Source organism: Mya arenaria, chromosome 11, assembly GCF_026914265.1.
Source record: "Mya arenaria isolate MELC-2E11 chromosome 11, ASM2691426v1".
Classification (NCBI taxonomy): Eukaryota; Metazoa; Mollusca; class Bivalvia; order Myida; family Myidae; genus Mya; species Mya arenaria.
In genome coordinates this window covers 26,021,286-26,038,146 of record NC_069132.1, presented here as the reverse complement: position 1 = coordinate 26,038,146, position 16,861 = coordinate 26,021,286, and the positions used below count along the sequence as shown (strand labels likewise).

Below are 16,861 nucleotides of genomic sequence, written 5' to 3'. Positions count from 1 at the left end.
GTTGAAACTGAATAACTTTGGCATGTCCTTATACCTACACACAACACACAACAAATCAACTTAATTATAATTCTCACAACACAGGCTAAAGATTTTTTGTCAATCATTGAAAACCTGGTTTGGTTGCATTGCGGCATTTCTTGTCCTTGGCTAGGATCAATGAGAAATATTTCCATTGGTCCTTAATTTCCTTCATCTTATAATTCCCATTATTGTCAAAATAATGTCATAACCAGTCATTGAAATTAGACTTTTGGATGAAGCCCGATTTCTTATACTATTGTTTGGGATCAATTTTTTAAACAATCCCTGTTATATAAAATTCAAAATTTGGCTTGCGGGCTTGTGTTAATTTCAACCACTGAATTTAGTCCAAACAATTGTACGTCGACGGATTTTTTTTAGATTTTCGATATGGCAAATCCTTCACGTACAAATTGTTTAGTATCAAAAGTGGGTAGTTGTTCCGATCAGGATTCCGTGTTAAAGCATATAGCGTCTATAAAATATCATTAAAACAAGAAATATTACCAGATAATGTTATTTTATATTAGTTCCGTACACAAAAAATAAATATCCAAGTTATAATTATACGGCTTTTCTTCATTTCATTCTGTCAAAACATAACGATATATACATGAAGGGCACCTGCAATGCTTCAAGGCACAGTTTTAAATCGCTCAGAACATTTCGGCCATGGCCGAGTTGTTACGATTGTATAACGAGGTCTATCTTGTAGCTTTGTCGGAGGAGGCCAAGTTATTACGATGTATCAAGTTGTTTCCCTTCGCATAATTCTTGTCTGTGTCAGTCAACTTTCGTTTTATTGGAAAGGTAAACAACTTGTTTTAATGCATTAAATGCTTGTTTAGTGCAAAATAACATTTTACTTACATGGTAAAATATGAAGAGAACTCTTTATGATCAATTTCAACCATAAAATACTTCACTTAAAACAATTTCAATATTTTTAAAACACCCCTTTTTTGCACATTCCCGTTTAGACGTTAGGGATTGGAAGAATCCCGTATAACACGTATATTATTTTAGACTACCACTGAATTATGCAAGAGTTAAAACTTCCACACAAGTACTTATGACCTTCATGGTACATGTTATAATGGCAAAGGAATCAACTCAGTTTTTTCGATTACAATGGAAATAAATTAGCTTTCACAAAATATTTCATCAGAGAATATGACTGTCATTGTCTCAGAAGTAACTTAAAATATACCTGATTTTATTATTTCTACTAACAACAGCAACATGTATTACCGGAAGCTCCTTAAGCACGGGTGGTGTTAAAACCCGGTATGCGGTACTTTTCGATACCGAATGTACCTACATTTATAAAAATACATTTTATTTTCGGATAAATATATTAGAATTGCGATATCAGTAAGAAATCAAGAAATTTGTTTAGAACTCAAAAGCTACCAGATCACAAAATCATTATCATAACGAAAAGTACATATACGATCATCTTTTTGTATGTTTAGATGTCTACCAAATTTCTATTCTCAATTTGTGGTTCGAACATAGAAATTCTGCAAGTGCTACCTTAAGTTTAATTGGTATAGCCACTGATAGGTATCTTTCAACAATCAACAGTGTTTTAAAGTTTTTATAATGAGAACAAAATATAGAACCGTTTACAGATTTAAACCCGTTTTGGTTATAACAAACAACAATTCTCTGTTTAAAGATAGATGACATTTCTAACGTCTTGAGTTATCAAAAAATATCTAAATCCATATCGTAAACAACATGTGTTTAATATGTGTTATCCAGCAAGCTCGTCCGACTTCATCAAGAGATTTAAGCATTAAATAGCATTGATTCGGATATCTAGTTTATGTCATTCTTAACAACTTACAAAAATATATCTTATCTTTGTTCGATCGCTGTCACTGCTTGCGAAATAAAACAATAGCAAGTATATCACAGCCATTCATAACAGTTTAACGGCCTAGTTTATGGAATGTTTGGCATGACAATAACCTGCTGTGCATCTCCTGCTGATTGCAATGATGCCATAGTAGGCGCAACTTTCCTGTTTATTTGTAAATTAGCTCAGGGCCATTTAGTGTCCATTTCTATAATAAAACCTCCAAAACTGTACAGTTGGATATTCAGATCAGAGATCTGATAAGACAATTAGGCAATTAGATTAAAGGCCTAGTTTAAGGAATGTTTGGCATGACAATCCCCTGCTGTGCATCTCCTGCTTAATGCACTGGTGTCACAGTAGGGGCCAATTTCCTGTTTATTTGTTTATTGGCTCAGGGCCATTTAGGGTCCATTTCTATAATAAAACCTCCAAAACTGCACAGCAGGATAGGCAGACAATTATGCAATTAGAGTTAGAGTTAGATCAATACACAGAAGTTGTGTACAATTCACTTTTTGTATTGTTGTTGTTGACTTGATGGGGGGGGGGGGGGCACTTATGGGAGGATTAAATTTGGCCTATAAGATCAATACACAGAGGTTGTGTACAATACACGGGTTTCTTTTTTTATTGTTGTTTGTTTTTTGTTGTTGTTGTTGTTTGTTTGTTGTTGTTTTTTTTTTTGGGGGGTGGGGGGGGTGGGGGGAGGCACTTATAGAAGGATTAAACTAAGCCTTTAGGTGATACTCACGTTATCATAATTTCTTAATATCGAGGCATGCCACTCATCAATCTCGAGTAAGGAAGCGTGGTTCCATAAACGAAATCACCAAGCAATATTAACCACATATGTTACAAAATACAACAAACAATTACATAAATAAGTGTTTAATATCAAGTCTGATTTTGAAATTACAGAAATGGAAATGACAAAAAATAACAAACAGTATGTATGTAGACACGTTTATATCCTTGTGTGTCACTGCAGGGGACACATTGTCCCACCCCCACCCCCCTCTCCGCTTTATTTTCGCTTCTGACCATATAATCAATATATTTATTGTATATATAACCTCCTTTGCCATGTCAAGTGGTAAAATTAAATAAATATTTTTTGTCTTTGACTCGCAATTTTTATATAATTTCCACTTAAGTATAAACACAACTTGAAACATTAACAAATAAATGAAAATCCATTTAAAAGCACTTATTCGATCACAGGGCGAAGTAGCAATAAAACAATATCTCCTTCATTGAATGTTTAACATTCATTACTTAAAATATTCTTATTGTAATACCCACAAAATAGCTTATATTTTTTCAGGACAATTTTCTTCTTAGTAAATATAATTTTGAGTTAATAAATGACTAGCTTCACATTCATTACAAGGAAAATTTGTGCAATGCTATCCTGTTGGATGTTCTACCAAAACATATATGAAATACCAAGGAAATCCCAAACAAAGAAAAAAGGCAAATTTTGTTCAAAAGCACATAATTTCAGTTATAAAATGGTATGTTATGGTGTAAATATATTATATCTTAATTCCTACAGGAATGGCTTAATTCCTACAGGAATGGCACGCCATCCATAATTATGTGTACTTCTGTAAACAAACAAAGAACGCACGCGCATTCTCAACATATACAACACTTGGCTGGATCACAGAATTTCATCATAGATGACGCAAATAAGATAGCACTTTCTATACCAATTCTTTAAACGTGAATGGGTCTAAATATTTAAGGCTTTTTCATTGATTTCAGTTTGTATGCTATGTACAAAATGTGAGTATCCACTTCGAATGTACATATAAAGTGATCTCTGTACATTTGTATTTCGTAGTAGCATTGGATTAAAACACCATCTGTTCAAATCACTCAAAACATTAAAATGATCAAACGTTATTGTATGTATACCCATATTTTGAATAATAAAGAACAATAAGACCTATCAGTGAATTTTGTGTATTTGTAATCTTTTTTTTGAGATACCGGCTTTTTCCAAATGTAACACCGGATACCGGGGTTTAGCACCACCCTTATCTTGAAAAAGTAGCTCATTTATTTCTTTTGAAATTCCAGAATATAGTTTATCGATCGCTTAACTCTTCAATTGTTCAACCATAAAAGTGAATAAAAAACTGTTTATTATATTCTGAAAGAAAATAATTGTCTTAGCACTTTTGTCCTGGCGCAGAGAAACCGGAAGTAAGATGGCCGAAAGCACAACAACATGCTAAATCTGTCAATATTTTGTGTGGTATTTTCCCCAACTTATAGACGATTCTGCTTAAAATCTTTCAACAAGTCAACAACAGTTTATAATTCCAATTGAAAATGGCTGATAGTTTAACTGATAATCTGTTAGTCAGTAATGACACAGAGGGTTGTAATTCTGAAAATACTTACCCCACCCACTTGGATAGCCCAGCGAACAAAACTTGTCTTTCAGCGAAATCAGAGAAGCATCCATTAAATGGAATGACGAAACATTCATCTGAAATAAATGGTGTAATAGGCCAAAGTCCAGAAAAGGTGGATGGTCATACCATTTTTGAAGAAGCCGAAAATGGCACTGACACTTCCACTTCGGAACTCAATGCAGAAACTGTAGGAAGAGTCAGTTGTGTAGAGGATTGTGAGGATGAAGACTGTGGTTGTAGTAAATCCATTGCAAAAGACATAAGCCAGATAGTATCAAATCTTAAGTCTTTAAACATGCTAGGTGCTGGTGATACACTAACAGTTGAACAAGATATTTCAAATGGAATAGAATATGTTGTGTATGAGTCGGAACTACAAATGCCTGATATTATGAGGCTTATAACGAAAGACTTGTCAGAGCCATATTCAATCTACACATACAGATACTTCATTCATAATTGGCCGAAACTATGTTTCCTTGTGAGTTAATTATGTTCTATATGCCAACATGGAAGAAACTTTCATGGTGTCTTGTGTCAAGTCTTTTTAAGTACTCTCATTACATAAGACCATCTTTCTGTTTCCCTCCAAGGTTTAATGCTTTCACAGCCAACTCGATGGGGTTAACTCTGGGAAACGTCATGAAACACAATAACAATTTTCAACAGTCTTGTTGTTTTTCCTCTGCCCTTTTAAGTTTATTCCTTGGAGTGAGTGAGGAAAGTGGGTCTGAAGTTGTATTATAATAAATTCAAGAAAATAAACTATGAAGACAGAATAATTATGTGACCAGTTTTAAAGTACGCTATATAATTATTTATGCTAATATCAAAGTTTTTTTTCACATTCTATGTTGATTTTGACCATCATCTGCAGGACTCAACTCTTTTGTCATTTGTAAATTCGAAGACATTTCAATCCCTTTGTCATTTCAACCCCTTCATTTTAAACAATGAAATTTCAACCCCTAATAAATGGTCTTCTCAACCCCAACACATTTTATTTTGTAATTTATTTTTAAAATGAAGAATATATTATTCAGAATAAAATTAGTAAAAACAGTTCATTAAATATGATGAATAAGAAAACACATAACAATTATAATATACCAAAATCCATAATATCATGATAACAATTTTTACAGTTTTCTGTTCATGTATGCGATGGTATGATTACATTGTAAATAAAAAACTAAAATAAAATGCATCTTATGAGTAGAAATCAGTAATATGTTTATATTTTTAAACTGTACTCTGCAATTAACTTTTGGCTTTTTGGCATATTATGAAGACAATTATCAAGTGAATTACTTTTTTTTCGTGGATAAATGCACGTTTTGCAATCATGTTTTTTTATTCAGTTTCTTGTAAAAACACAAGCTCTTGACTGACAAAAATCATAGGGGTTGAAATGTCTTTAATAAAGGTGCCTAAACATTGAAATATCTGAAATAAGACTTTCGGATGAATAAGCCCGAATTCTTATACTATTGCATGGAATCATATTTTTGAACAAGCCCTGTTATATAGAATTCAGAATTTGAGCAAGCCCGGAAGACATTTTACCAGTGCAGGGCTTGCGGGCTTATGCTAATTTCGACCACTGCAATATGGCTATTAAAATATCTAAAGTAGGGGTTGAAGAGTCTTTAATATAAGGGTTGTAAAGTCCAACCAGGTAGGGGATGAAAAGTCTTACACTTTGTCTTCATTATGATAAATGTTTGACAGTTTCAGGAGGGCTAGGTTGAATTATTGGAATCCCCCAAGATCTGGAACTCCACCCTAATCCTCTGAAAATACGGAAGGGGTTTTCCATTTAAACATATAAACCCCAGGGGGAAGGCACTTTTATATTATAAACTTATGCCCAGGCATTGTAGGTGATAAGTTAATGTATTCTAGTAGCTTTCGGGTCAGATTGCCAAACGATTAAAAAGAGTATAAATCTGATTTTTGTAGTAATTTAGAACCTAACATTAAAGCTGATTTTATCAAACTTCTGTATGTAATATATTACATATTTATCATGTATTAATATATTAAAAATAGCAGGGATTCCAGTAAGTGTTAAGGTAAAATAAACACATCGCTCTCTCAGTGGTCGAAATCAACACAAGCCCTGCACTGCTCAAATGTTTTCCGTGCTTGCTCAAACTCTGAATTTCATATAGCAGCCTGCAGGGCTTGTTCAAAGATTTGATGCCAAGCAAAAGTATCAGAATTCGGCTTTCATCCAAAAATCAAATTTCAATGACTGCTCTCTAACAAGAAATATTAAACCTTAAATGCATGTTTAGGTTATAAATTTGAATGAGATAGTATGGAATTCTATGCAACCCTCAGGAGGTTTCTCCAAACAGTCCACAATTGTTGGATACTGTAATACTTTATACTGGCTTATTTTCTGTTTTAGGCAATGGATGGAGGAAAATGTGTCGGAGCGATCGTCTGCAAACTGGACATGCACAAAAAAATGGTTCGCAGAGGGTACATAGCTATGTTGGCCGTTGATGCAGAATACAGAAGGAAGAAAATTGGTAATCAATTTATAAAGATATTTTACAGTCACTTTGATTGTAGTTATCATATTTTTAGACATGAATACAATTTACCCTTTTGACTTAATCATTCATTTGTACTCGTGCAATAACATATTTTGTGATATGGACTAGAGGTTGTGAATGCATGAATTTTGATAGCGAAAGACTCAGAAAATTAAGTTTTTCATATTTTATTAGACATTAACATTTTTTTCTTGCTTTTTCAACTACAGCTGTATTGTTGAAAATATGAAAAAATAGTTGATATTTTGCAAAAAGCGTTTGTAAATAACGCTATTGAAATTTGAATGATTCTAGGTTAGGATTTACAAAATTATGTTCAAATGGTGTACTGTTAGTTGCTGTTTGAAGTAGATTCATATTGTTAGAGTGAGTAAAATAATTTAACAAAGTTTGAAGAAAAATTGGTGTTGACATAAAATGATTTAATCTGTGACCAAATTTGTTTTATGTTAAGGGAATTATTTTTTATGAAAATTAAGATTTTTTCATTTTGTTACAGGATCCCATTTGGTGTTAAAGGCAATAAAAGCCATGATTGCTGATGACTGTGATGAGGTTTGTAGGCAAAATATTTGAGTTTAAGTACAAAAGTACATGTACAAACTGGTGTTTTTCCCACCATTTGTTGAATGGGGCCCTTTGACACATGAAAATAGAGAAAGCAAATGATGAAAAAGCCACATTATTAAGACATTGATTATTAAAAAAGTGTTAGAAATTGGGGTTTTCTCATTGCTTACTGCAAATTCTGATTATTCTTTATTAAAAATACACTCATTTGAAGAATCTTATAGCAGTTAATGAGGAAAAAGATGCAAAATATGTTTTTCAGAATTTTTGAGAACTTTATCTTAATTTTGTGAAAAATTAGTCTTCTTTTAATAATTGTGAATAAAGTCAAATTTCGGCCCCATATAAGAAAGACAAAAACACTGCATACATATGTTTGTTTACTATTACCCTAATAACAATTTTGCAATGATGTCGATTTTCAAGTTTGAACCTTTGGTAAAATTTATTTGAGTAGATATCACTTATTCAAGTTATTGTGATAAAGAGTATTTAAGTAAAGTGAAAATAGTTGTTAGTTTATAAAATCATTCATAAATTATGAATGATTTTATAAACTAACAACTATTTTCACTTTACTTAAATTATGAATCATAATAGATAAGTAATGTGTACCGTGTATTTCAATTATTGAAAGACCATTAGAAATGCTTTTGAAATGTCGAATGGTTTGCAGATTTTTTTTTTTACTATATTACTATATAATTATTTACATGTTACAAGTACTTGTATTTAATGTTTTTTCTTGGTTTTCACTTTTGAAACAATTGTATAACCAGTATATTTTTTCCCTAAAGAATGTCCTTATTTTTCTAAATACTTCAGTGCATTCACATTCATTTTTCAAACACTAAAACATAGAAAAAATTGAATGCTTTTAAACACATTTATAGGTTGACATTTCTTTCATACAAACACAAACTTTTATAGTTTGAAATTAAACACTAGGGGGAAAGGAACCTCTGTGGCTGTTTGGCTGTTTTCACAAGTGTTAAACTTCACAAACGGTTGTAATATGTAATCTGAATATGTTCAGTACATTTTGTTGAACTAATTCAGATTTCTTAATTTAAAGGGACTAGACACCAGATGAAACAATTGCAAGAAAAAATTGTCAAAAGCTTGACAAAAATGGTGATGTTGTGTACAAAGCAGTGAATCTTACTTACTGATGTATCACATCACATGAATTTTACTGGGTTTGTTTTCCACATTAATACCAGTAAATTTAAGAATAGCGTCTGTATATATATCTGAATTAATCATGTGTCTTTCTAGGGCTGTAACGAGTACCCGAGTATCCGAGTAATCGCGAGTCAAAGCAAAATATTCGACACAAATACTCGCCAGTGCTGAATCGCTGTGCTGAATCGCTGGATCGCTATTCAAGGGCAAAATTTAATAAAAGAATATAACAAAATGATTTAATTCAATTCCAGCTAATATTTTGACTGTTTAAAAAAAGTATATAATGCAATGTTTATCCGAAATGTCCGAAATACGTTACACTGACTGTCTGACGCAACTGGAAGTTTATTCATACAGCGCTAGCATTCAATTCAGTGTGCGGTGTTCGAATGAAGACTGCTTCTTGTCAAGGTTTTAAGGGAATATAATGTTTTAAAAAGAATACAAATATAGAAATAAGAAATGAAAAGTCGAAGGGCATAAACAAAATTATAAAGAGAAGATCTACAATAATAAAATAAAATGCGAAACTTATGTACAGATATCATTTATTTTCGTCTGCAATTCAAAGTCAACATGGAATCCCCGTCAACAAAAACATCAAATCCAGCGCTATATAGAAATGACACAGCTTCCTATTCTTCTAAAATCTGGAAACATTTCAGGTTTGATGTAAAGGCTGACAAAAAAGTGAAAACTGCACAAAAATGAAGCTTTTGTTATACTTTCATTATTCATTTACTTTCAAATTATGTATTGCTTTATAATAAAGTGAATCGTGAATTCAAAAATAATTTGAAGCTTCTATATCATACATTGTTTTGTTTTATCGTTACATGTTTATGTTTTCAGATGCTCAATACTTCCCAATATATTTTCAGGTTGTTTTAGAGACAGAAATAACGAATCAGTCTGCTCTTCGTCTCTACGAAAATTTAGGATTTGTTCGTGATAAGCGTCTTTTTCGCTATTATCTGAATGGTGTTGACGCCTTGAGACTCAAATTATGGCTGCGATAACTTTGTTAAATTGTTAAGTAGTTTAACTATGTTAAGTTGTTGTTGAGTTTTGTATAGGGGCATAAAATAGGTTGATGCAAAAAATATTTATCCTTGTTATGTTTAACTCATTTGACTAATGATCCATACAAAAAGAAACATATGATGTGTGCCCAGACAAAATAATATAAGTGGAATTTTGGTGCTTTTTTAAATGGGGAGGTTGTTGCCAGGCAACTATTAATGGGGGAAAAAGCATTAAATTTATAAAAGCTAACATTTTTATCTGTTCACAAATCGTTTGCTTTTTCAGTTCTGATCATTTGTCAAATGTGTTTAACAGAATAATGCATTAAAATAGAATAAAACTGAAAAAATTGTCATCAACCTATATTGTGCCCCTTCAATATGAGTTAAGAACCATTTAAATGCAACCCTATGTATAGATATAAGTTATGGCTACTAGTATGTTTAGGGGAAAAATGAGGGAAGCTGAAGAATAAACATGATTATTTTGTGTATACTGTGAAGATTCATGCAGCTTTTTAACAAAAGCCTACAATTCCTGCCAATGAATTGCCCATTGCAGATTTACAACTTTACTAAAATGATGATCTATTTATAGCCGTAGATTGGTTTGTTAACTAAAATGATGATCTATTTATAGCCATAGATTGGTTTGTTAACTAAAATGATGATCTATTTATAGCCGTAGATTGGTTTGTTAACTAAAATGATGATCTATTTATTGCAGTAGATTGGTTTGTTAACTAAAATGATGATCTATTTATAGCTGTAGATTGGTTTGTTAACTAAAATGATGATCTATTTATAGCCGTAGATTGGTTTGTTAACTAAAATGATCTATTTATAGCAGTAGATAGGTTTGTTTACTAAAATGATTATCTCTTTATAGCAGTAGATTGGTTTGTTAACTTAAATGATGATCTATTTATAGCAGTAGATTGGCTTGTTTGATTCAGGAGTCTTAAGTAAAAAACAACAACATAAAATTCCAAACTAGAGCTTATCATTAGTTCTTACAATATATATAAGTTACATTTATTTATGAAACCATAGCTAACTGTATTATAGCAATTGTGTAGATAATGACAGGGGCCGGTATGTTTCCTTATAAATGTTTACGTTTATATATTAGAGAATGGGTATTTATTTACATAACAATATTATATACATTGGTTTACATGTAAAGACTAAGAGGTTAATTTATGGAAACAAGCTTGCTCTGTATGAACAAACGTTTTATGTTTGCAAAATTTATTTTTTAATTGATGAATGAAGTGTGCATGATGGTTAATGAACTGTTTGAGCAATTATAAAAGACTTGGACCCATTTCTTAATTCTACCTCTTAGTCTTGTATTAATTGAAAACAAAAATCCTTTAAACAAAATATCCGCTCAGAAACATTCATGTTCAGTGTGTTGTATTTTTAATAAAATTGAGAATTCTTAATTTTAAGCCTGTTTTTCAAAGAGTTGGGGAATTGTCATAGCCTTGGTGTTAATGTATAGTTAAGTCTTTGTTTATATGAATATATCAGTTTAAACATAGTCTGGCCCGGTGAAGATTAGTGATTGAAATTATGTTTTGTCTCCTGGCACATCCTCTGTTTAAATTGACCAATGAACCTGGTGAAAATGAATAGTGGCCGACTGCTGAATTACTAAATAAATATTATGTGAACTTAAAAAATACCGATGAATTGAGCAAAATACATTTTCCAACATCTATAGTTGTTATGTGTGGCAATGGAAAGCTGTTGAAATATTCACATGAAATTTTGTATACATAGGGCCGATTGTTTAGAACTTTTTTAAAGGTGTTGACATCATTGTCTACATCTATATTTTAACAAAGATTTGTTTATAAGTTGTACTCTTTAAATAAGTTCTGAATAATCAGTCCATTGTTTTAAATGTTTGTATTAAAAGTTTCCAGCGATACTTTTGGAGTAATTCCCCTCAAATCAAGTGAAAGAAACAGATTAGCCTCAGCATGCAGTAGGAATTGCTATTTCAAATAAATTGCCAAAATGTTTTTGTAACATTGTATATTCAGTATCTCTAGTGAATATCAGTCAGTTGCATCATATTCAATAATATTTTTAACTGCCTGCAAAAGTTAGCATTGTATTTGCCATAAGAGAGTATGGAGATATTGCAGACTTGTTATTATTGTTACTAAATTGTTGTATGATTTGTACATAGAAAGTCTTTACATTTTATCTTAACAACCCTCCTTTGCAACTGAATAATAAATTATTGAAATGTTATGTTTGTTGTTTATTTATGATTACCTATTGTATTTTAGGTAAGGAAATGGTGATCCAATACATTAAACTTGGAACAAGACTTTCACCACATCGGGACAATATGATGCATGCCAAACACAGGGCTCATGATATATAGCCTTATAATTTACTGCATACTATGTAATGTATATGTGTACTAAATTGTTGGCCACATAACTCCCTATTCCACGCATACTTCGAGTACAATCGGTTTTTATGCAACCTAAAATTTAAAATAGTGTTTTCAGATCGCAGCTCCGGAGAATAAATATTGTTTGATACTGCATCATGATAATTATAAGCATGTCTGATTTTTGAAGGAAAGATGTATGAATTGTCTTATCTCTGATGTGATTGTCGTTGGCGTCTTGCAACAATATTTGCCATATGAGGCTTTGTGGCTATTGATCATGTTTGCTTTGTCTATTTTCTTGACAAGTAAGCATAATAATCAAGGAACAACACCTGTATAAAGCTGAGTAGTTGATAACTGAATGATATTTTGATTTGAGAAAGTTGATTCAATGGGTAGGTTTTGCAAAACACTACTTGTACTTTTTATGACCCCCAGTAATCAGTCCGTACCCGCTGGGATTTTTTATAAAAAAAACTGAAAAAATAAGGCCCAGAGACCTAAAACTGGGTAGGCAGGTTGGTAATAACCAGCAGATGAACCCTATTGGTTTTGAGGCCAGTGGGTCGAAGGTAAAGATTTGGTGAACTCGAGCTGAAAATCATTTTCAATCCATAACTGAAGAACGCTTAGGCCCATGGATTTCAAATTTGGTAGGCAGGGTGGTAATGACCAAAACATGAACCATATTTATTTTTGATATCAGTGGGCCAAACGTCAAGGTATTAACTGAAAATATGTTTTCTATCAATAACCGAGGAACACTTCGGCGTCGATACCTCAAACGTGATAGGTAAGTTGGCCATTACCAGCAGATAAACCCTTGTAGTTTTCAAGTGGTCAATGTTGTTGTGACCTCGAGCTGAAAATGCATTTCCGATCAATAATAGAAAACACTAAGGCCCGGAGACTTCAAACTTGGTAGGCTGGTTGGTAATGACCAGCAGATAAACTCAATCGATTCAATGGTCAATCAGTGACCTCGAGCTGAAAATCAGTTTCTGATCAATAACATTGCCTTCTTTTGCTTAGCAAAAAAGGCTTCGGCCAAGAGACCTAAGCCTTGGTAGGCAGGATGGTAATGGTCAGCGGAAGAACCCTAATGATTTTGAAGTCAGTGGTCAAAGATCAAGGTCGTGGTGATCTCGAGCTGAAAATCCCTTTTCTGATATAAGAAACACCTAAAAAAACGCTAAGGGCCATAGGCCTCAAACTTGGCAGGAGAGTTGGTAATGACCAGCAGATTGATGAGCCCTTTTGATTTTGAGATTAGCAGGTCAAATGTCAAGGTAGTGGTTATCTCGAGCTGAAAATCCGATAACGATAAATAATTAAAGATACGTCCAACATAGAAGACAGGGTGGCAATGACCAGCAGATGAACCATATTGATGATGAGATGACCTCTAACTGAAAGTCGGTTTCCGATTAATATCTTAGAATACTTTGGCTTAGACGTGAGTTGATATCCACTCTGTTGTGCGGTGACTTTTCATTTCCATGTACATACGTTGCTCTTTAAAAATATTACAGATCAATATTTCCAAAAGTAATGGGAAGGTATGGAAGGTCATCGTGAAAATATGTTACCTGCTCAAGGCTATCTGTCTGTGCAGGTCCATTTTAGAATGGTTATCTGTCCAACGAGGCCTTTTGGGGGAATTGGTCACGTTCCTGTGACAGCTCTTGTTGAGTGAAACGTTGAGAGAGGACAATAGAAGTCATACTTACCTTAACAAAGACACAATTTTCAAAACGCTTTTGTTAAACATAGAATCATATGACCAAGCAAAGAAGAGCTTCTAAAAGTCCACGTGGTTTTAACATTTCGTTTGTCAATTCGACATGTTCCGGAAGAGCACTCTCTTCGACGCATCATAGCGCTCTTACGGGGAACGCTTAAAGCGTACTAATGAAAAGTAACTTTGCCTTTGTTAGATCGAACTTGCGCCCCCTTGATTGACAGTCAAGTGCCTTATCACTAGGCCACAGATTCGCAACAGGGGCGCTCTAAGCTAACTTGTTCGTGTACATGTATCAACTAGCTACGTATACAAGCACCTGCACGGGTAATGTTGGAGCAAACGCGCTGGAAGTGTGGTAAGTATGAACTGAATGTTTACGCCACAATTACGAGTGTATAAGCCAACACATAAATAAGTATTGTCTTTCTTACACTATTTGGTTAACTTAATTTAGTGTACACTAAATTGTTTCATGATGTGCCTCAATATAAAATTGTTGCTTATTTTGTTATTTATATTTTGTATCAAAACTATTTGGTACAAATATATACATTGGGGCGGATCCAGAATTTGGAGTTAGTTGTTCATAACTTTGAAGCCAGAACTTAATAATACATAGTTCGATATTAAACCATACACTAAAACAGTTCGAAATGGTTGATTCTCGTGTATTATATTCATAGCTTTTTTCTCCGATATTCACAAGAAAATATTTACTTGAAATACTTTAAGGGAGGATTGGATTAAGTCCACTTTCTAGTTTAAGATTATAAGCTTAGAGATAAGGCTTATTCAGTCATGTTGTTTGACATTTTTAACTGATATTGTTTTCTTTCAAATATCTCCATTTTTCACACAAATATAATCAGACAGAACAATTATAACTTTATTTCACACTGGGTTCCACCAAAAAAAAACGTGAAAGCCACTCATATATCTTTAGTCAAAAGTAGGTTATGATTAACAAACACAAATGATAATTGTTTCAATCTCTAAAAATGAAAATGTTCTGGTATACTTGACTTCAAGACCATTCCAACCTTATCCTTCTATAAGAAATAAGTCCCCATACTCTTCCCATAAAAAATAAATGTAATCCTACCTTACCCTACCAATAAGTTACATCACCCAACTTATCCTCACAGGAAAATAGTTCACACTCCCATCACACTCATCTAAGAAAGTTTCCATTCTTACCTAACCCTTCTTGGAAAGAAATTCACATTTTCCCATTACCATCCTCGTGCTCATAGGACTGAAGGTATCACCTTACCTTTTCATGAGAGAAGATTCAACTCTTTCCATACCATACTATCATTCGGAACTCCTCGGCCATTTTTATCGAAAACAACCTCGGATTAATGCCGGTACAACAGTTGAAGTAGTTCGTAATTTATTGAATTATATCATTAATTAAATGTAGTGTTGTATTTATTGATCTAAGTTTAAATTGATTGCCAGTGAAGTGTATTATTGCAAACATAATTAAGATTCCCAAGAGTTTAGTCATAAAGTTTACTGCTAAATAAAATTACTACGCGATCTACTTGCATCAGAGCTGCACTCTCACAGATTAACCGTTTTTACAAAAAAAAAATTTTGTCTTGGAAAGAGCAAATTTTTGCATAAATACATGCAAACCAATGATAAAAGATTGCTGACAAAAGATCAGACCGCAGATTTTCATATTTCCGCTCGAAAATCAATGTTTTATGGCTTAAAGGGACTGTGTCACAGATTGGCACCAAAAAAAGTTTTTTTTCTGTAACGAATCTCAGGACAATTATCTAATAGAATGTGTTACGCTTTGATATCATAATTGTAAAAAAGTACCAAAATGTAAAAAAACATGTGTCGGAGACCGGGTTCGAACCCGCGTCGCCAAAATTGTAGTGCAGCGTCTTACTCACTGCGCTACAAAGGCTTATTCTAATCGGGTGACATAATTAAGCTACTCACCTACCTCGGTAATATCACGTGATAGCACCCACTAGCCAATTACGCATAAGGAATGAATTCTACCAGATAGACATACCCAGTAATCTTTTTTAATGGAAAAATACGAAATAACTGCTAAACTTAAATAAATTGTAAACTATGTGGTACTTCAGTTAATAAGTTTCAATGCATTGTACACATCGATGCCAAGTTTATGTCAGTTTTCGACAATTTTCTTTTTTTCCCGCTATTTTATCACGTGAGACAGCCCCTTTAAACAGTTACTCACGGTTTGATAAAAATGCATAACACATCATTTTTTGAACTTCCGAAAACCGGCGATCTAATTTTCTGTCAGCAATCTTTTATTACTGGTTTCCATGGATTTTCGCAAAAAAATAGAAAGTTGTCAAAACGTTCAATCTGTGAGAATGCAGCTTTAAACGTACCACTGTTTGAGTATGTTAACCGTCCCAATACATCCGCGGTTGTTTTCTATAGAAATGGCCGAGGAGTTCCGAATGACCATACTATACATACACACTCTGGGTCATCATGACGTCACATCCGTCAAATAAACTTATGAGAGTCAAAGCGTAAAACACTCGAAAATTCTCGGCCATTTTCCCACTCGGAACTGCTCGATTTTCGCATTTGATATCTGTATAGTCAAAACTTGTTTTACCTTTACATTGAAATCGAGCATGTGTTAAGGTGTGTTCATTATCGACGATTTATCATGCAAACTACGATAAGTTTTTAATTTTACACTTTTTTAAATAAAATAAAATATCAAGATTAAAAAAAAATACAAATATAATTCATACTGTAAACAATGATCAAAGTCCCGACTGAAATCTTTTCGGCATTAGTAGATAAATAGGAGGACGCGCTGTAGCGTCACGCTAAATGCTAATGGGGTTGTAAGCTATTTTAGTAACAAGCACAGCTAAAAAAATTTGCAGAATATAACTAGTTCGACGACATGGGAAAGGTGAATATACCTTGACAATATAATTCGGTATCATATGAATGTATAAACAATTATTATTTACAGCCCAAACTCGCTATGTCGAAGTCGTTGGGACCTTTG

The 16,861-nt window shown here is 33.0% G+C and overlaps 1 protein-coding gene across 1 annotated transcript; it reads left to right on the top strand.

The window, feature by feature from the left end:
• Nucleotides 1–3,925: 3,925 nt before the first annotated feature.
• On the top strand, nucleotides 3,926–11,935 carry LOC128207682 (N-alpha-acetyltransferase 30-like). The gene is made up of 4 exons (XM_052910753.1): nucleotides 3,926–4,798; nucleotides 6,734–6,857; nucleotides 7,384–7,439; nucleotides 9,524–11,935. Exons 1-4 carry the CDS (start codon nucleotides 4,232–4,234, stop codon nucleotides 9,659–9,661), a joined length of 885 nt encoding a protein of 294 aa, XP_052766713.1. The 5' UTR covers nucleotides 3,926–4,231; the 3' UTR covers nucleotides 9,662–11,935.
• Nucleotides 11,936–16,861: the final 4,926 nt, after the last annotated feature.